The sequence below is a fragment of the Pezoporus wallicus genome, unplaced genomic scaffold (assembly GCF_028554395.1).
Source record: "Pezoporus wallicus isolate ANWC-B61680 ecotype Strahan unplaced genomic scaffold, APGP_CSIRO_Pwel_v1 contig_5785, whole genome shotgun sequence".
Classification (NCBI taxonomy): Eukaryota; Metazoa; Chordata; class Aves; order Psittaciformes; family Psittacidae; genus Pezoporus; species Pezoporus wallicus.
This window is the reverse complement of record NW_026641150.1, coordinates 5628161-5649855: the sequence shown is the minus strand read 5'-3', so window position 1 is coordinate 5649855 and position 21695 is coordinate 5628161. Positions and strand designations below refer to the sequence as shown.

The 21695-nt window shown below is 45.3% G+C and overlaps 1 protein-coding gene across 5 annotated transcripts in view; it reads left to right on the top strand.

Moving 5' to 3' along the window:
* The first annotated feature begins 4682 nt into the window (after positions 1-4682).
* Positions 4683-21695, top strand: part of NPAS2 (neuronal PAS domain protein 2) — a 104723-nt gene continuing 87710 nt past the window's right edge. For 2 of the 5 annotated variants that reach the window (XM_057422222.1, XM_057422227.1), the window contains exon 1: positions 4691-5047. In XM_057422222.1, the coding sequence (XP_057278205.1) occupies positions 4746-5047 (302 nt within the window). In that variant the 5' untranslated portion in view covers positions 4691-4745. Of the gene's footprint in view, positions 5048-21695 lie in introns of all 5 variants that reach the window. The other 3 variants (XM_057422223.1, XM_057422221.1, XM_057422224.1) reach the window with 2 other exon arrangements.

The following is a 21695-nucleotide window of genomic DNA, read 5'->3' as shown; positions in this document are numbered from 1 at the left end:
AGGTGAACTGGCACAATGACTGCTGTCAAGCAGAGGACAAGTGGATTGGCTCTTTCCCATATGAGAAGATATTATTTCCACAGCCTCTAGCTTTGGCTCACCAGGCTGACACACACACACACACACTACACCCCAAGGCAATAGAGTGCATACGTACAATTCATGCTACATAACTGCTTTGCTTCCCTGGAAGGCTGTAAGTGCTCAGCCACGAACTATTCAGGCAGAAAGGCTTTAGGGCTTTCTGGGCACCTACCTGGCAGCAATTTGAGCACTTCCAGACATTAAGTCTATTAAATGTTTAGTCACTAATTTTTCAATCCATGCCTTCTTCCATTTCAAGAAAACCTGCGAATCCTTTTGAATAAACTGGAAAAGTCCAACCTCAGGTAGGCTGTATACATGACTAAATTTTTCCATGAAAACCCTGGCAATGGATGAAACTCCAAAATAGATCAGGTAACTCTTCAAAATAGATCAGATTAAGGTATGCTCAAATTAGCAAATTTGGCTCTTCTCTTGTAATAGCCATGCAGAAAAACAGTGAACTTAGTTTTCTAGCTGAAGAGATCCTGAAGTCCCACCAGGCATCCTACTCTAGCACTTGGGGCAGCACCAGCAGGATGCATCTAAAGTCCGTTTCACCATGGCATGGCTGGCGTGACTCCTTTGACTAACAGGAGCCACAGAATTATTTGCCATGTTCTTGTCCCTCTTGATCTCTCTCTCAGCATGGAAAGTAGGGAGACAAGCAGTCCAAGGTCTGCTCTGCCCCTTAATTAACATTAATCAAATTAATCCTTGTCCATATCCTTCTTATGTATTTGAAAACTGAATATAATAGTTTCATCCTCAGTGCAATTTGGTCAGCTCTCTGAGGGTCCTTTACTCTTATCCATCACATACTTTTCTCCCACAGTGCCATCCCTGACTATTGCAGCCCTGTGCCATTTACGTTGATTAGAGGATGATTATTTGGCGGACCCCTGTTCACTCCTGGACAAACACTAAACCAAACGCAGGCTTCACATTTAAATTAAGGGCTGCAAATTGCATCTTATTTCTCCTCAACATGTGCTTGAGTCTCATAACAGATAAAGGAATAAATATTGCACAGATAATGCCTATGCTTCCAGGTCCTGGTGGCCAGGCTTTGACTCTGGAGCTCAGCAATGTCCCAGGTAGCTCCTTTGCCGAGGGTTGCATCATGCGGCAGTGGCAGTACTGCATAATCCGAATCCCTGGCAGCAAGAGAAAGCAAGCCAGCAAAGTTAAACCCAGGATGTCCGGGCTGAACTCGCACCCAACTGCTCATCTCTCCCACGGGCTTGCCACAATGGAGCAGTGGGGTCCCGAGGGAGTTACTGTCCTCTCCTGCTCTTCCCCTTGGCCCTCCACCCTGGGAGACACCTAGCTTGTGGTTGGTGGCCCATTGAAAACCCTGCTGCGTCATTTCTGGGCTGTGAAGGTTGGCCAGCCTATTCTAGTCAAAACAAAAGGGATTGTGGCTTTGGATCACAGGCTCCTGGTGTCTGAAAAGTTGCCTACTGATATGTTTATATTTGAAAAGTGGCTTACAGATATTTCATGATTATAAAACAATTTAATTCTTTCAAAGTGAATGCTGGGTTCCTTCCCTGAAGTTCTTCCATGTGTCATCTGGCACAACCCCTTGGCTAACTTCCAACTCAAATGCAGTATTGACAGTATTTGGTTATTTTCCATGTGTCACCGGCCCGAGAGAAGGGCTGCGTGTTTAGAGTAGCGAGTGTTTCACAACGGGACTCAGGTATGTGCTGCGAAAAGCCTGCCTCAGCCTCTGCCAATCTGCTGTTTGCTGCCCTAATTAAAGTTTACACTGGTAACCTAGGGAATGAATGAAGAAACAAACCTTAACCAGTCTCATTTCTTCACTTGTGCGATGGAGTCCTTTGTAATACACAGGGAAAATGTTAAACATGGTAGAGAGGTAATTTTGTACATGCACCCCTTCGTCTCTCCAAATGCCTTTCTTGACATGGTATTTTCTTCAAGGTACTTGGTCTCCCAGCTTTTGAAAGGGTAGGGTTGTTTTGGGTGCAGGGTTTTGGTAGGTTTTCAAAAGGACTGGAATATCAAATCATGTGGTGTATATAATCATGGGAAGCTCCTTTTCTCTAACCTTACAAGGCTAGAAGATTTTATGTTATACTTCATTGTGCAACACAAGAAAAATACCTCAGGAACAGAAATGTCTTTTATTCCACTCCCCATGTATCTGATGCTTTATTCCCTCAGGCACTACTTGTTTGCCAAAGGATTGTTTAACCACTGTTTGACAATTTCCAAATGTGAAAAAATGCTGGGTTTCATCCAAAGGAAGGGAGGAGCTTTTCAAAGTTTTGTATTTAATCTTGGTTAAAAGTAAACAACTTTACCCTTTCAACATTAGTCATGCCTGTTGTATAAAGTGCGGTGTGAAAGTGCTCAGCAAAGGAGTGCAACGTTTTTCCATACTTTGTAATTATTAACATTTGCATTTGGGATTGGATAACTGGCACGATGTGGTGTACAGCAGGGGTAACTGGGAGAGCTGGGGGATGGTGGGAGTAGGAGAAGTGGCATGGCTCCTTGCTGGAGTCAGGTAGGTGGAGCTATGTTCAGCCCACAGACACACACCCGGGGTGGGCAGAGAGGTCTCTGCTGGCTGGCATTTTGCAAGGATTAACGTGTCTTTAAAAAGCAGGTGGAATGAACGGGGGGGAATGAGGAAAGCGCCCCCAGTTCACCACATAAACTGCTGGCACAGTGCAGCCAGGCCCTTCTGGTGGGGACAGCTTTCACAGGCTACAGGGGCTTTTCCCTCCCCAACAAACCCCTCTCTGAACAGAAACTGCAACTCTCCTAAAAAGCAAATACCGCATCCTATGGGGAGACCCCTTTTGCGGGTGAAGGCCAGAACCCTGCCTGTTGCAGGTGTTTCTACGGCACAGCAATGACGCCAGGGCAGGTTGGCAGGGTGGACACAGCAAGCCTCAGGTGCTGGGCCCGTGCGAGGTCAGCAGCGGGCAGGGCTGACAGCCGGCGGGGCTGGACCCGGCGAGCAGGAGGCTCAGACAGAGTGGGACTTGGAAGGCTGCGGGGATATCAAGCGGTGCCCCCGCTCCCCAGGCATCTCTGCCCTCCCTGGGGAGAGGGGCAACCCCGGAGCCCGCTCCCTGCCGCCCTCAGAAGTCGGCAGGAATGCCCAGCTTGGAGAATACAAGGTTCCGAATAAACAGCTCCTCCCAGGCTCCAGAACACTTCCTTATCTCTCACTGGCCACTTTGCAGGCGGAGTATTAGGAGGAAAAAAAAACAAAAAAGAAAAAAAAGAAAGAAAAAAAGGAAAATAATGCAAAGTGGGGAATAAAAAGAATGACCTACTTTGCAACAGGAAAAAAAAAAAAAAAAAAGGAAAGTAAAAAGAAGAAAAAAGCAAAAAGAGCTGTAAAGGTTTTGCTCTAATTGCCGGTGCGGCGTTGCATAACCAAACCGGGAGCTCCTGCCTGTGCCCGGGAGGCCGGGAACCCACCCCTGGGCAGCGCAGTGCCATGCCTCGCTCCGGCTCAGCTCCCGCGGCCGCCGCCGCCGGGGAAGCGGGCAGGGGCAGAGCGCAGGGTCAGCCCCGGACCGGGGCCATGTGTCCCCAGCCTGCCGAGCTGGGACCGCCGGGAAGCTCCGGCACCGGGGGCAGTCCCGCTTCGGGAGGACGGTGGCACTGTGGCCCCTGGCACGGCGGGGCCTCTCGGGGTCAGGCTGTAGGGGCCGCCGCCAGTGCGGAGCGGGGATACCGCTGCAGACATACGTAAACGCGGGCACGCTGGGGTTTGCTCCTGGCGTTGTGAATCCATCCTTGATGCGGGGCTGGCTTTTTGGTTGAGGGTTTTATTTTTTTTTTCTTCTCTGCTTCGCCTTTCGTCCTCTTTCCAGCTTCTTCTTTTCTTGGATCCTCGCCTGTCTCCTCCCACAGAACGAGAGAGAGGGAGAAAAAAAAAGGTCACGTATGTTTGGAAAAATATGTAGGTCAGTGGAACATTCCCTGCACTTGTGCACAGGGAGCCGGGGCGGGAGAGCTGCTTCTCAGCCCTCTCGCTACCCACCGCCCCAACCGGACCCTACCGGAGCCCACCGCTGGGAGGGGGGAGGCTAGCGCCAGGTTCCCTTTCCCCCTCCCTGACCCATTTTGCGCACCGGCCTCGCGTTTGGGCTCCCCCCCCCCCCCCCCCCCGCCCCTTCATTCACCCCCTCCTTCCCGCTCCCTGCCGAGGAAACCGAGCGAGCGGCGGAGGAGGAAGCCGGCGCGGGAGAACCGCCGCCGCCGCCAGCCTCGGGGGCCGGTGCTGCCGCCCATGGGCGAGGGGCGCGTCCCCCCCAGCGCCGCCGGCTGAGGACGCGGGGCGGCGGCGGGGGCAGGCGAGGGGAGGCGGCGGCGGGCGGCGATGAAGGGCCGGCGGAGAGGATGCCCCCGCCTCGCCCGGCGGGCTCCAACTTCCCGGAGAACTACCGGCCCCGCAGCTCCCGCGCCTCTCCCTGCCGCGCGTCCAACTTAATGCCCCAGCAGGAGCCCCAGCCAGCAGCCCTCCCGGCCCCCGGCCTCCTCCCCTCTCCGCAGCAGCCCGGGCTCCCGGCGGCCTCCCGCTGCCGGCGGAGCCCCTGGCCCCGGCGCGCGTGGGTCCCGCGGCGCCCGGGGCGGCGGCAGAGCGGCATGCGGCGGCCCCGCGCACCATGAGACACGGCACCGGCACCGGCGGCAGGCAGGAGGCGGCCAGCGTCCCCGGCTCCTCGTCGGCGAGGAAGAGTTTGCCGGCTTCCGAGGCCGGCCTCCTGCGCGGCTGGAGCAGCGGCGGCCGCTGCCGCAGCGGCACCGGCAGGCACCGGAAAAGCGGTAGCATCCAGCCCGGCGGCACAAGCATCGGCACCGGCGGCGGCTCCCGCGCCCAGGTGGCCACCGCGGACAGCAGCAGCAGCGGCGGCGGCGGCGGCGGCTCGGGCTTCCCCGCCGCGCTCCCGCAGCACCGGCACCCCAGGTAACGCGCGGCCCTGCGGCCCCGACCCTCCCTTCCCCCCGTGGGGCGCCTTCCCGCCCGCGACACCCGTGTGACCCCAGCGGCAGCAGTCAGGTCCGCTCCCCTCCGTCCCACGGAGGAACGCGGCCCTGGACGTGCCCGGCGGTGCTGGGCGGCATCGCCTCTACCGCGGGAAAGTTTCCGTGGGGAGCGTGGCGCGTCTGTCCCGGTCGGGCCGGCGGGGTCCGGCCCCTCATGTTGGAAACGAAAGTTCCCCCCCAGCCAGTCCCCTCCTCATTCTCGTCGCGGTGTGGTCGGCAGCTTCCTGATGTTGGGGTTCATTTAAGCCGGACTGGCGCGGGGTCTGGTCAAGGAAAACTTCCAGTAAGACCAGTGGGATTTTTGAATGGGTGAAAGCTCCCGGTGGGAGCATGGTCTGTGACGTGTGCCGGGAGAGCCCTGCTCTTGCGGCCCTGCGACGGGCTCCCGCTTGGTTCCCTTCAGCGTGCAGAACGGGGGGAGACGTTACACCCACGGCTGAGTGGCGACCCAGGGCTTGTGTCACCAAGAGTTGTGGGGTGGTGTTTTCCTCTACGGTCAATAGCCTGATTTGTCAATTAACAAGAAACTTTCCTCCATACTCCTTAACCGTCTACCGGGTGGCAGCCGCTTACATTCGCTCAAGTGACTCCAAAATAATTAGCGGTTATTAGAATTACAGCCGGCAGAGGAACTTGAATGTTTTCACAGTGCTAAACCTCCAGAAGGGCTGTAGGGTTTCCTCAGATGGGCGCAGCTAACCTGAGCGCTCTGCTCAACAAGTGGCTGCCTCTTGAAGTAGAAAATTCTCTCTATTACCCTGATGTGAAACGTTGATTTGTATCCCACCACGGGTTTAGTTTGTTTTGTCGTACTGAATAATTAGTGTTCACAGTATCCAGACCTAGCCAGCTCATCTGTTGATCTGTGATTCTGAGAACTGGGCTGGTGGAGGGCCCAATCCTGAATACATTCCTGTAGATTAACATGGACATGGAGTTGCTCTTCACGGATGGCCTGGAAATGGGAGTATTTGGAGAATATAATTGCCAAGCTGTGCACTGGCTAACTGAACATGTGAAATCAAAGGTTTTCCAGAACCAGGTGTCTGACACTGGGGTGATTCCTCAAGCTGGCTGCACTTCTGTGCCTGAAGCCTGGAGACAGTAGGCTTGCCTAAAATTGCTTTCCCTCCCTAGCAAAGGTGCCACCCTGTGTGTAGATGTCACCCCACATACATGCAGGATTGTGCCCACAGACTGTGCTTTGCAGGTTATGATTATTGCCCCATTTTCTAGCCTAGAGCATGCAAGAGCACTTGAAGGAGTTGCTGTTTTACCACAGGCAGCAATGTTTTCTACAGTTAGAATTACTTAGTGCTTTTCAGTACAGTGTTCTTCTTTCAGGTGTTTATGCATTTGCTAAGCTTAAACCTAGGCTGACATTTTCCAGGTCGAGTGTTTGATGAAGACAGACTCTCTTTGGGAAGTTTCAGATGAAATGGTTCAGCTATTTCTGAGAACATGGTTAGAGGGAAACGTATTCTTTGGCCACGTATCTGACGAAGATGGTTTAAGTATACATCATCCTGCTTTAGGAGACCTTGATATTTCTTTTCCTGTGAATCTGCATTTTTTGGCTATGTTGAGAAACACTTTCATTGAGACTGTTGAATTCTTGTGGCTTCGTGTTTGGAGCCGGAAAAAAAGATACTTGGCTTGGAATCAGTCTTGTGATGGGGGTGTGCCTTATGTTGAGCCTGTGAAAAGCTTCCAGAATATGTCTCAGCTATCATTTTGTTACAACATTCAGGTTGTGTGTTCTTGGTGGAGGGATGTTGAGGGCTTCACCGTTGCACTTACTCACTGAAGATGCTCTCAGCATGGAGCACACTGAACACCCAGTGTTGTTAGGAGATGCAGCTGCTCATCTTCCTGGGAAAAATGAGAGCACTCCAGTTCGTGGCTGAAGGGCTGTGTGGACTTTCTCCTACAGTTGTTCTTCCCAGATGTTACTGGTATGGTGAGCACCATAAGAAGGGAGCATTGAAGACTGTCTCAGCTATGTCTTTGGTGGCAGGGTGTGCCTGCTGACATAGAGGCAGAGTGGAGAAGGAATAGGAAACTGCTCAATTTACATGCATGGTGACAAATAATAGTGGGACTGGAATGGAGAAGTATTAGTGATGGAGGAGAAAATGAAGAGGAGGAATCTTGTATTAAGTCAAAGGACTTGATGGAATCATAGATGACAAAGCTTAGGAGCAACATGCAGGGAACTGTAGATCAGATAGAGGTGGAAAACCCGGCCCAAGAGAAGGAATGGTGGGCAGAAAAAGGTGATGAGAGACTGGTGGTAGACAGGAACAGGAGATCTGAACTTGCAAAAGCAGTGGGTTTCAGTCTTTCAGTGATTGGGTCATGGTACTACTGCTTTTCAGTCCTTCTTGTCTTCCTCCTCACACTGCCTACCATGTTCTTCAGTCCCTGTCTCCACTTCTTTGCCCCTCCATTGGTCTCCTCATAGAAACTGGTGTTGTGTCTTTGCCATGAGGAGCAGTTATTGCTGCTCCAGTCACAGACCTTGGACCTGGAGAGGAGCCATATCTTCGTTGTGGAGCTCAGCCTCTGGAGTTGTGTTGAGCCCATGTGTTTGTTCTCCTTATCCTTTACCACACTGACAGGCAGCACCCAAAGGAGCACGACCTGGCACCAGGGCCAGTTTCAGGCCTTACGTCTCCACTGTGGTGTCTGCTCACCTTCTTCTAGCACTATGTTTGCCACGGACAGGATAGTAACTTTGCATGCCCTAGTCAAATCTCATGCTAGATTTTTATGCGGTGAACATAAAGGACTCAACCCAGCTGGTGACTGCTGCAGTAGGCTAGGGTGGGTTTTTCACTTTTTAAAACAAAGGATGAATTTATAGCTCAGTATATTAATGCTACATCAAAATAGTGAAGCCCTATGGAACAAAATAGTATGTAATCATGTAACTGATGTTGTATCGTAATATGTTTATTTAAGGTAAGAAAATTATGATCTACAGCTGATGGTTTCAATTTGTAGCTCTGGTATTCTTTAAAGATAGGATGTTTTGCACAGCAAATGTAACAATTTACATAACCATTGCCTGTGTTCTACTGTGAGTTTTGAGCAATCAGATTACTTACATCACTATGCAATTGATGATTAGCAAATATCATACTGTTGAAAATTACATTCAAATATGTCTTTTATGTATATTAAGTTGCTTTTCTTTCTTTCTAAGCTGAATTTAAGTAACTCCCATTTGTGTTTATGGTTTTGCTTTCGGGCTCTTCGGGCAGATGCACTTGAGTTGCAGATTTTATAGAGGCATCATTACCTGTATAAAAAAGTAATTCTACATCGTGCTTAGCTTTCGGTCGATCCTTGATTTTATTAAAACTTGCTCTTGAAAAGTTAGGCTGAGGCCATGCAAATATTTATATTTTAGCTAATTTAACTCACTCAGAAATTGGCATTGACTTTTTCTTTATGAGTCTGATTACCAAAGTTTGAAAAGGAAACACCATGTAATAGTATTTAAGCAGAATACATAGATGGTACTGGATTTGTCCATGTAGTGGTGTTTTTGTATCTCGCAGTTTTTCAGAGGGACTAAAGCCATTACTCTTGTTGTGACCATGCTATGGGCCACACAGGGTATATATACCACCAGTATATCACCCACTGAATTTGGAAGTATGAGATTTGCAGGGCAGGAAAGGCAAGGGATGTGGTCCTGTAGGCTCTTCCTGTGAGTAAGCAGCTGAGAAAGTGCAGACTTGGTTCACTCTCCACTCCTTGCGCTAAGGGATGTTGGCAGATTAGCTTGAGGGATTTTTGGACACAGCTTTCTTGACTTTACACACACAAATTCAATGTACATTTTGGGGATAGAAGAGTAAGTACGTTTTTTATGCTTCTCTACCTGTGTCTCTTCCCCCTGAAGACAAGTCATGAAGTACAGCTCAGTCCAACCAAAATGTGTTTAATTACACTTTGGTAAAGACATTTCTGTTCCTTTGTCCAAGCTCCATGGCAGAGGTCACTGTTTCTTGCATGCCACCTGCCACGTTTGGGAGGAATAGTGATGCACCCCCAGTGATAGTTTTAATTTTGCTTCAGTCTGAAAATTCACCTGTGGCTTCAGAAAAAATAAAACTCTTATGGAAGTTAGGTCACTGGTGAGCTTGGACCTTTGCCATTTGGAAACAGTATTGCCACATGCTTTGCCTGGTACTCTGTCAGTACCTGCTTGGTGTTCCTTGTCCTCTCCTTTGCCTGCAAACTCTCTGAGGCAAAGCCATCTCTTTCTCCTGTGCCTGTGTAGCAGGTGACATGCTCCAAGATACTCCAAAAATGACCATGTAAGTGGTAGGAACAGAGAGGTTATCTCACTTTCTCCTGCTTGGGTACAAGTCTCTGTAAAACAGCCAGCCTTTTGCTGGCCTGATTATGACAGAAGGTGTTTTTCAAGTATTTTATCACTGTTCTTTGGGATCTCTGACTAAAATAGAAGATTTCTAGCCAATAGAAATGATGATACAGGAAAAAATTCTAAAGGATGTGTATGTGCTTTTGAGATCAGAATGGAAATTTGGAAGTTCAGGTATGAAACCTCTTTGTCATTTCAAAGCGTACAAGAAGTGCTAGAATGACAGAACATCATCTACTGGGACATTTCAGTCACCCTTTCTCTTTGAGTATCTTCATGTCAGGTAAATGTCATATGCATGTCAGTTGTTGAAGATTAATAGAACAAGGTATCTCTATTCATACTGCTACAGGTCACTGAAGGTGCAGAAGCTTAGATAAAATCCTCCATGGACAACTTAAAAAATCAATGCAATGTGCAGATGTAAGTTAAAAGGTAAACAGAATATTAGGGATTCTTTTTAAAAGTATGAAAAATAATAAAAATTAATCCCATTATTCCACTGTGTAAACTGTGGCATGCCCACATCTTCAGTATTGTGTTTTTGTTGATCCTCCCACCTCAAAGGTGTATAATGGTGAGGAAGGCAATTCAGAAGGAGGCAGCAAAGGTGATCAGAGGAACAGAGTAGCTCTTGCCTGTAGACTGACAATGCTGATAGAGCAATGCAACAAAGATCTGTAAAATTAAAAAAGCGTGGAGAAGGCAAACTGGGAATGACTGTCCCCAGCTACAGGAGTAGAGGGCATTGGGTAGGTGAAGCAGACAGTTGAAGGGATGGAAACAGATGGCTTTTCACATGGCATGATGAGGCTGCGGAGCAACTTACCACAGGATGTGGATGCTGAGAAGTTACATCAGCTAATGAGGTGCCTGGATGAGTTCATGGAAGAGAAATCCATCAAGGCTATTAAATACAAAACCACTGGTTTAGGAAGTTTTGAGTTGCAAATTCTTGGAAGCTTGGTGAGGGTCCTGAGGAAATATCAGCATTGATTTGCATGTTCTTATACTCGCCCCTCAGCACCCGTGGCTGGCCATGGCTGAGAGTGGGTGCCAGGCCAGGTGGCCCCCCGGAGTCTGCTCTGTGAAATGAAGTGGGCCAGCATCTGTCTCACTGAGGCTCCCAAGGCCAAAGGATCCTGGTGGCTTGCACCTTCACTGATTTGGGCTGGCCCTGTTACAGCAGGTCTGCCATGGAAAGAGCGAGCTGGAAGAAGCTAGTTTCAAGTGCTCCAAAGCAGAGCCAGGGCATGAGCTAGAACTTCATCAGTGCAAAAAGCAGGGTACAATGCTCAAGCTCATTCCCTGGTGTCCTATTATTGAGCTTTAGAGGCATGGCGAGGATAGACAGCCTTATCTTCTTGGGTTCAAGTAGGTTCAGAAAGCAATTATATTCACCGAAGCAATCCCACCAAGAGGCTCTGAATACCAAGATACAATGCCTGGCTGAAGAAGTCTCCGCTGGGAGGCTGTAATATTGCTACATGCCTGCCCTGCTCACGCAGGCTTCCCAATCCTTTGCTGCTGTCTCATGTCAGGGAGAGGGCTCAGGGCAAGGTGGTCAACTTCCCTGGCCTGGTATTCCTGTAGTTGCAGTTTCATCTGTCTGTATGAGACCGGGCTTTGAAATCCTGAACTGAGAATGTAAGGATGTGTGGGAAATTAATTTTCTTCAGCTATCCACTGCACTTAAGCACTGGTTAAAACAATAATGTTGTGTTTACTGCTGTTTACTAAACCAGACAATTTGCTTATTCATCTGAAAGGCACATTTTTAAAGCCCTGGATTGCACTTAGCATGGCTGTGCTAAACTGAAGACTGCATATTGCTGTTTGCTTAAGCAACAGTCAGAGCACAGTGTATCCAAATAATAATCAGCTCATGCTGATTATTATTTGCTGTTGTTGTAAGAGATCTACTGCTCTTAAAACAACAGCAACCATCCCGAACTCAGCAATGTCTAAGTCCTTCTGTTTCTTAAAATGTCTAGATGCTAACTGATACAGAAACTCCAGTGCAGCACTTAATGGAGCTCACAACTGCCTAGCTGTGTATTTTTGGCCTACCTTATGTAATAAAATGGCAGGCCCTTACCCTGCCTGTGCAAGCGAGGTTGCATAAGCAGCCTGGGGAAACAACCAGAGCTCCAAGAGCCCTCCCAAATCCTGCATGTCTTGTTTGATCTTATTTAACATTATTTAATAAGCAATATTAACCTCTCCCCCCCACCGAGGTATCTCAGAGCAGTGATGCTGATGTAATTTCATGCACAGACCTTACTTTCTAGAGAAGTCATCAAACTTTTCAGTCAATTGAGCAGCGTCATGTCCGGGTAGCCTTGAATTTTCTGTAATCAGCACTCGATCTAGTTAAAAACAAAAACACATTAAAAACAAAACCTTGAACAGGAAAATACTTGTTTTTCATTTTCCGTTCTAATTTGGTAGCCATTCTTAAAGTTCATCACTATGGTTTGTTCTATCTTGGGATAAACAATTTATTATTCAAGCTGCTTTGTTGTTTGGTGGTTTTTTTGCCTTTAAAAATAGACAATGCCGTTTAATCTTTGGGAAGAAAACCAGCACGAGATAATTGTAATCAACTTTAACAGGAGGCTTACAGATGGCAATGAATTTCTTTAAGCATAATTTTAGCCCTGCAAACAATAGTAATTGAGTTTGATTACTTATTACTGTTTTGTCATTGATGAGCAGGCCAGACTGTTTTTCTCTCAATTCCCTCTGTTAGGTATGTCGTTTTTAAACTGGAGAGCAATTTTAATAAGGCAGCTCCCACCTGTAATCTTTAAATCAACAGGTGGATGTAACCCTGCAAAACCTGAGAATTGCTGTTTATCTGATTGAGTCAGCGGCTGAATGAATCCGGCTCTGAGCATGTCCTAGACTTATTGGTTTGGGTGGGACACCTTTTGTTAATACGTCATGGAGAATTGACATGATATTTCCCATATTATGGATAAGAATGGTATGCTTGCAAAATCTTGACAATAATAGGCGTTATTACTATGTGTGATCAGCTTGACATGGGATATTTTTCTGCTGTTCTTATTTCTCATGAAAAATATCTGCCTTGTTTTTTTTTATTGGTAATTCTACAGATTTTACTTGTGGTATTTTGTCTGTTCCTGGTTTTGGCATCTAAACCAGTAAAAGGTTTTAAGTTGGAGGCTTTGCATTAGACATACCCACATTTCAGTTACACTTCCAGTGAGAGTTCCTTTAATTTATGTTTATAAAGGAGAAAATGGCTATATGATTTCTACATGGACCATTAAGAACACTATGGGTTAGGCAGAATCTTCATTCTTTTCATAGATGAGAATCAGCTTTTTAATTTGCTTTATCTTTGGTTACTACTCTGAGAATAATATTTTATTTTCCAGTCTACTTATCTTATGCTTCCTTTTCAATATATTAATACAATATTTGGGAAAGATACCTTCACAAAACCAGCCTAATCGAATAATAGTTCTGTGAACCAGATGGGTGCATTGCCAACAATTTCAGCAAAAGCAATACTGATAAAAAAACAAATCACTCATATTCACTCTTGTATTTATGTATTTTTTACAAGAAGGACTGAAGAATCTTGCTTGATTTTTGAGCTGTCACTGAAACCAATGGAAACTTTGCTGGAATAATTCTGGACCTTTAATTTGATTGTTTGCAAGGTGGCACAAATCAGTTTTTTCATCTTTTATTCTTCCTTTCTAGCACAAAGGGCTGATGTAACTCAGCTGGTCGTAGCAATTACGTTTGTACTACTGGGCCCCTAATATCCCCATTTCTTCAAAGACGCGTAGTCTTTTTCAACAACAAAATATCTTGGTATATCTTGCTGTTATCCAAGTAGAAGGAATATAGCTGCGTTTGATGCCTACCCTGCTGTCCTCATTAAGGCAAAACTCCCACTGAAATCAAGGAGAGTTTGGCTGACAAAGAATTACTGACTTGAGCTTCTGCAAGTTCTAAACTTTCTCTGTCACTTTTTGGTTGAGGGTTTTGGTTTGTGTTTTTTTTTTTAGTTTGGTTGTTGTTTTTTTTTTAAATTTTATGTTATTTTTAATCTCACCTTGTATTTCAGCTGATGTCTCTCCTTCTTTTATATTTTTGACTCTTTAGGATCTTTTATTATTTTTTACTTCAGTCTGGCCTTGGGACCTTCTTCTTCCCACCTTGCCCTCTCCTTCTTTCTTCTGTCCTCTTACTGTCTCACACTCTCTCTCACTTATCCTACTGTTATCCCCTCCTTCACTGACTACAGCACTGTAAAAAGTTGGTATACATCATGCATGTTTCCAGGAATTTGATTTAGCTTGTTTAGACCCCTTCTACATACAGGTGCCTATATTCAGGTACTTGCATTAGGGCAAAGCAGCTGTTTGTAGGATTGGTGATGCAGAGATTTATTTGCACAATATTAATCTCTGTAATCTTTCCTCCACTTCTGGGTAGGATCTTGAAGTTCTTTTGAAGTATTCATGCAGGGTTTCAGCAGTAAATTGAGTTTTGTACTGATAAAATAAATATTTGTAGTATTACAATCAGAAAAAAAATACCTAAGGATTTTGAAGTGTGTGTAGAAGGGGCTTTGTTGAGTGTGCTAAAACTGGAAATCTCCAAAGAAATGGGGTTTATTCATCATTCTTCTACTGTACAATGTTACAAGCTTAGAGCATTTATATAATGCTATTGTGCATCACTTCTCTCATCCATAAACTAGGGCAGCTTTACAGAGTCTTGTAGGCTATGATCAATTCTGGGTGCCATTCATAGCCAGGTAGTTGAGGGGCGCACAAAGTAGGGAGCACCGGGGTACTAAATATATACCAATGGCAGAAAGAGAGCCACACCAAAGGCTTTCTGGGGCATTGGTCCACCTCGGTGGTTAGGGTACATTAGGCAGTACCTTGTCACCACAGGCATTTTGCTTCCCGCTGTGCCATACCTGGTGAAATTGGAGTTTTCCCTGAGTGTTCTGGCTCTGTTGGTGACCAGCACAACAGCTTGGTTCCCCTGTTCTACCTCTTAATTATTTGCATTTTTCAGATGGAAAGCATTTAGAAAGTGCTAAGTATTGTTATTTTCTTGCAAGTTTTAGATCTTCTTTTCCAGAATACCTAATTTGTGCTTGTGAAATAAATAGTAGGTGTATAGAGTAGTGTTTTAAACTAATGTAATCAGATTACTGTTTTTTAGCATCTGGGTCATAGAATCATAGAATGGTTAGGATTGGAAAAGACCTTAAGATCCTCTAGTTCCAACCCACCTGCCATGGGCAGGGGTGCCTCACACTAGACCATGTCGCCCAAGGCTCTGTCAAACCTGGCCTTGAAGACTGCTAGGGATGGAGCATTTACCACTTCTTTGGGCAACCCATTCTAGTGCCTCACCACCCTGACAGCAAAGAACTTCCTCCTTAAATCCAATCTAAACTTCCCCTGTTTAAGTTTTAACCCATTAGCCCTGGTCCTATCACTGCAGTCCCTAATGAAGAGTTCCTCCCCAGCATCCTTATAGGCCCCCTTCAGATACTGGAAGGCTGCTATGAGGTCTCCATGCAGCCTTCTCTTCTCCAGGCTGAACAGCTCCAACTTCCTCAGCCTGTCTTCATACGGGAGGTGCTCCAGTCCCCTGATCATCCTCGTGGCCCTCCTCTGGACTTGTTCCAACAGTTCCATGTCCTTTTTATGTTGAGGACACCAGAACTGCACACAATACTCCAGGTGAGGTCTCACAAGAGCAGAGCAGAGGGGCAGGATCACCTCCTTCAACCTGCTGGTCACGCTCCTTTTGACGCAGCCCAGGATACGGTTGGCTTTCTGGGCTGCGAGCACACAGTGAAGCCAGCTCATATTCAGTTTCTCATCGACCAGCACCCCCAAGTCCTTCTCCACAGAGTTGCTCCAAATATGCAGACATACTTCTTAGAGTAAAAGGCATAATGTCAGACTTGCTTATTCTCCCTTCAATATTTGAACACATTTTCTCTAACTGTAATGGTTGCAAATAAGTTTTCAGGTGTCTGATTGCCTGTTACTCTGGCAAACCTAAAATGTTACATAAACCTAAAAAGGTTACATATATAGGGTAATTCCAGTTAAAAAGGCATTTCTTCTTTAATGCAATTTCTACTTGATATTCTCAAACCTCTCCTCTTCAAAGGAACAATTTAAAGCACATCTGAAAAATAGGTTTATTGTTGTTGACTGAATGAGAAATTTGATAAAGATTGCATTTTGATTTCCGTTAAAAATAGTTAATTTTTCAAAGGACTGAAGAATATAGGTTCAATTTTTAACTTAGAATTTCACATTTTGTTTGCCTGGTCTACAATCTATGTACATTTCGATGTCCTAATTGGCATTACACTTGGCATATTTCTCTGCATATTGTTTCTCAGTGTGAAACTGTTAGAGGGTCATTGTGCTGGTTAATGAAAGAGGGATGACATTCTTTGTAAGTCGTGAGTGTTTGAATATCCTCCTATGCAAATTTTATCTTTTCATAAAAAAAAAAGAAGTTTAAAGAGACATCTTAAAAAAAATCCTTAGAAGTGTTGAAAAATGCAGGTTACATTCATTCAAAATCTAGATATCCAGTGGTGGGAGGTGATGACACATTTCAAATTTGCTACTGTATAATTAAGAGGGGATTCCATGTAGGAGATGTAAGCATAAAAATTGGGTATGGCTCTTCACAATGCTGCTAGTTTTGCAGCTTAATTCCTCAGTACTTTCCTTAGAGTATATAATCAGTTACGCTTGTGCTGATTTAATCAATTATTCTTGTGCACAAACAAACAAACACAAACAAAACCCGGCTAATTTCAGACAGTCTTTGAAACATCAGGCCTAGAGATTTCACTTACAGTGAAAGAAGCATTATTTTCAAGCCTCTAGAATGATCTTAAAAATGGCAAAGATATATTTGGGAACTATCATACTTCTGGGTACCGGCAGCTGTGTATCCTTATGCAAAAGTGGATTTGGCTGAAAGACCAATTCATAAATATTGTATCTGAAGATTGCAGCAAGCTTTCATATTTGCAAGAGATAATATAAAATGTGCAACATTTTTTTTTCTTCACTCTAAGGAGTTTCAGCTTAAACAGCTTGGTCTCCCAAATCTGATGAATAATGGCCAATGAACGGAAGTATCCATGGCTTCCCTAACCACGGGGGCTGGTGACTATTCTGTCCATGGAGGAGGAAAGGTCAGCCTGCTGTGGTCAGTCTGAAAGCCCTCCAGTGCACTGCCAAGCTGTGAAGCTGCTTGGAGGCGGGAGATGTCAATAAATAACTTGATTCCTGCACTCTGTGACTTCCCATCTCGTGGTCTAGGAGCTTCCAAGCAAGCAACAGACTGCTCCTAGCTGCATTGCTTGGAGAAACCAAGTGGGAGATGCGGGAACCTCTCATTTCTCTGTTTAAAAAAAAAAGTATCTTTTTCTTTTTTTCTTTTTTTTTCCTTTTTTTCTAGTCCTCCTCTGCCTTGATCTGCTGTTTGGGGAAGTGAGGGGTGTAGTGGGGGAGGTAAGATTTATCTTTGATGCGATGGCTCCTTTAGTTCTGGGCTGCTCTCCAGGAAAAAACTTTTCCCCTTGGGGACACAGCATTTTTCATGGCAGAGGCTCTGTGAGTGAGAGTGCTGTGAAAGATCCTGAGCTTGCCTGACATGCGCTTGGCATTTTAGCACAGATTCAGCAAAGCAGCTTTATTCAGGTAAACACTTAGGCATAGGCCTTTCATTGCACGTTTGCTCCAAATTTCATCTGAGTTTCTTTCCTGAATGTGGAAAGACTTAAGCACATATTTAAGGGCTGAGTAGGTCCCCAGTCTGACTCACATATAACACAGCGAGGATGGGTTGGGTGGAGAGGGAGCAGTCATCGCAGTAGCACGGCAGCTGAGAAGTGGGACGTACCATCTGAGAATCAGCACACTACAAAGGGTCCTTGTTCTTCTTGGAGGCAGCTTTTTAGCTGTGTGTGGCCCCAAGAAGAGGAGTGGGCCCAGACTTTTTAGTTTCACCTACCCATTCGTTCTCCCATTTGTCTTCATTTTGAATTACTTTGCATGGGGCTTGCATGATCTGAAGCAGGTTTATAATTAAAATGAGTTTGGTTGTTCCGCAACCTCATGTTTGGCAGCTTTAAGCTTTACCCATCTGGCACCCCAAAAAGAGGATGGCATTCTTCTGCAAAATACTTTGGGTGACCTGTATGTAAAGGCAGTGCTGTTTGCTGAGTCCTCTGAGGATTGCTCAGACTGCACCAGACACAGGTTTCTGAAAATTATTAAGTATTTGTCAGCAGTGCGCACGTACCCAAACCTTTTGGCTCTTTCTAGCTACTTCATTTGTGAAAAACGTTGGTTCACAGTTCTGCCTGTAAAACTTAAATTGATTCAGGCACTGATGTAACCTTTTCTGCTTCTTTTGAAGATCTGAAATACAAATCTAGATTAATGTTTTGCAACACAGAGAGGGGAAGAGAAAGGTGCTGCAGCGCGAGCTCAGAAATGCTTCTGCAGGAAGGTCATGTTGGCGAGCCAGGTCTTGTCTGCTGCTAAAGGTCTTTGATGACAATAATACATTTCTCTAGCAGATTCGTATTGTATGCAGTTACTTAACTGACAAAACTAAACTCTTTCCCCAAACAGAATGAATTACCCTAGCAAAGAGATGTTTGGAGGGAGTATAGTAGAGTTTCCAGCATAGGGTTCATTGGAGGATTTCCACATTCCTCACTGTCAATGCTGCCCAAAATTTGAAATACAGACTACACCTAAACAGGATATGGATAATGGGTTCCAAAACCTCGTCTGATGAATAGCTGTACTTGGTGCATCTCTTCCTGCATTTCAATGAGGAACATGGCCACAGTGGATGTCATACGGTTTTCAGTGATCATAAGATAGGAAATGGCACACTTTTTTTTCTGCATTTAATCTGGAGGTAATAAGTTTTTGCATGTTTCTCCCTAGTCTTGTTTCCCAGATAGTTTACAAGTTTATTCCAGAGAAGTTTGTTTGATGTGAAATTCCTCTCTGCCAAAGCACGACACCTCTTGCAAGGCAATTGTCTTAAAGAACAAAGCAATGACTGGGGAGTCATGGGACATTTCTGGCATGAACTCAGGCAGCACTGCCCCCATAGTGTATTCTTCCATTTAATACTGATCTTCCATTGCTTTTATCAAAGCTTACTCGTTCCTGCTAAACCCATGGATGCAAGACTGCTTTAATCCATGTAAGGCTCTGCTGCTACTGCTACTGCTGCTCCTGCCTTACTCATGTTTCTGGACACTCATTTCTGTTATCTCATTTGTCCTGGACCAGTGGACTAGAGCAGGAAGCCCGTCTTGCTGAAATTTAACCTTTTCTGTATGTGGATGGGTTAATTTTCAGCTGTTGTGTTTTCCTAAACTGGTTTACTTGCCGCCACAGAAATGGTGGTGTTGGGGTCAAAGCAGGAAAATGGGATTTTCTTTGGACCAGGTATGGTCTTAATCCATTTCACTTTACAGTGTTTGCTGAACATTTTCTGGGACATGTGAGTGTCCTGGAGGAGAAGTGAAGCTGGGGTTTGTTCTGAGGGGAGCTGGCAAGTGAAGAAGCGGAAGCAAGGGTATCAACTGAGGGAAGTTGTGCAGATCAGGCATGGAGATGGTGAGCTGGGGAGAAAAATGGACCATCAGAAGATGGAACAGAGAGAGTGGATGGAGTAGAAAACAATGACTAGCAGGAGAAGGATCATGAACAGTGGATGAGAAGCAAGTGAGACAAGGAAATCTGAGCTGCAATCCACAACAGTGGAGAGAAAGGAGCAAGGAGGGATGGAGAAAGAGCCCTAGTACAAGCTTGGGTAGGGAGGGGGTGCTGTGGACAACTGGAAGAGGAGTGTCAGGAAGGCAGCAAGCATGGAGCTGAGCCAGGGAGAGGAAGGTCAGGGTGGCAACATGGTGCAGTGCAGGGGGGAGAAAGAGGTTGGAGGAGAAGCCAGGGAGGTGTTTGGGCTGAGCAAAGTCTAAAAGTTGTGTTAGTGATGCTCAGAGTTGTTTGGGAATTACCTGGGACTTGGAAAGCCAGAAATAAAGATGAGCACATGTTCATCCTAAAGTGTGGGTCTGGAGTGAGGAGTCAGAGAAGAAGCCATCAGGCTGGAGGTCAGTGGGACAGGCAGGGGCTGCTCACTCATGCAGGCACCTGGAAGGAAAGCCTGGTGCTAGCAAACTCGGTTCTTCTCTGCTGCCTCAAATACCAAAGGGAGAGCATCTCATCCCTGCCTCTCACTGTTCCCCCTTGTCCCTATGTACAGCGGGACCCTATGACCACTGTAGCTGCCACATGTTGTTAGCTGAAGTGACTGGAAGACTGCTGCTATTTTGGAAATGTCACAACAATACCAGGTAATGAGGTTTTCTCATTTTTGAAAGACCTAGCAAAGTCACATGCTCATAGAAACGGCATTAAATGCTAGCCGCTATGGATGCGAACTCAAGCACTCGTAACTTAGGAAGTAGTATAATTAAATCTGCCTGTGTAATTTTAATTTATTCACTTCCTGCATATTCATTATGATTCAAAGTGGTTTGATGATGTTCTGTGTAACCAAGAAAGGTTCTCTTAACTGGAAGAACCAGGCAGGGCTTCCTGGGAGGTGCTGTCCCCAGACTGCTCCATAGGAAAGACAAGAGCTGAGGGTGGTCCAGTGAGGCTATCCCTGAAGAAAATTTGTATTTCCTGCAGCCAAATACATGAGTCTTAATAAAACTCTGAAGACTTCAGGCTTTCTCCTTGATAATTCTGCAGAACTGTAGGTACATTTACTGAGAAAAGCTTTTCTTAGAGGAGCTCCTCCATTTTCTATTAAAATTATTGTTTCTTTAACTTTGGGTCAGAGCAGAAATGGAAGGAAATGGAAGGAAGAATGAAGCTCCTGTGTAGCTGTACTGGCTACAAGCGGTTCCATACAAAAACAGGGCTAAGAAGTGCTATTTTTTTGCACAACAGAGCTGAATCATGAAGGGCAGTGCCAGAGTACCTACCGCAGGTAGGGAGTGGACGTGGTCAATGGCTTCCACCACTAACAGCACTGCCTAGTTCAATTATTTTAGCTCCTAACAAGCCCAAAAGATAATTTGGTAGAACAGGATGAGCACAACACAAAGATTGCTGTGTTATGGCCAAGTCTCTTATATCCCCTGTCTACAGCAGGCAGGAGAGATGGTGCATGGTGGCTGGCTGAACTTTCCAGCCGGACCATTTCCAATGACTAGCTACTGGGTTCAGATCTACTTTGCAAGAGGCAAGCAGTGACAAGCACATTAAGGGTAAAATTCTGACTTCTTTGAACTTCAGTGTCACCAAATATTGGCTTTATAACCCCGAGGTTTGGGTCTGTGCTAAGGCCAAGATGCTGTTTCCTGATGTGCCCTTTTCTGTTCACCACTATATGCTACTTTGACTCAACACACATCATTTTATGGCCTCTTTATCCCTTTTAAAAAAGGGGTTTCACGGTTCAGCAAGCTTGACGTAGTTCAGAGTCGAAAAAAAATTGCATTTTGTTTAATTGGAAAGTATTTCCCTGGAAACTTTGTTTCTAATAAGTTATACAGCTAAGAAAAGCTATTTTAACAAATTAAATTTGACAAAGAATTTTTAATTTGTATTTTGAAGTCCATATAATTGGGAAATAATAACTATTGAGTCCACAGTGCTACTTTCTTGTTTTTTTCCAGGTGTTTCAGCTGCTTAGATAACTGTTTCAGTGTGGTGAAATCAGCCTTTCAAGACTTTAAATTAAAAATTCTAACTGGTTTAAATAGACTAATAAAAACATTTTCTTGCTAATCACTAAAGTAATTTTTTATGAATACCTCAGTGATATAATTTTCATTTTAAAGAACTATGCACTATTTTTATATCTTAGAAAATATCAGTTGTTCATGCTTAGCACTATGTAAAGCTTCAGCCGTTCTTTCTGGTATGACTTATTTCAAGATTGTCAGTATGTAACCAAACTCTTGAGATCAAACAGGCTTTCTAATTAGTTTTCTGATCTTCTAATTACATCTTTTAGAAGCAGATTGACAGGCATTAATGAAACTTTTTATGTGTATTTATAATTTACTCTCTAC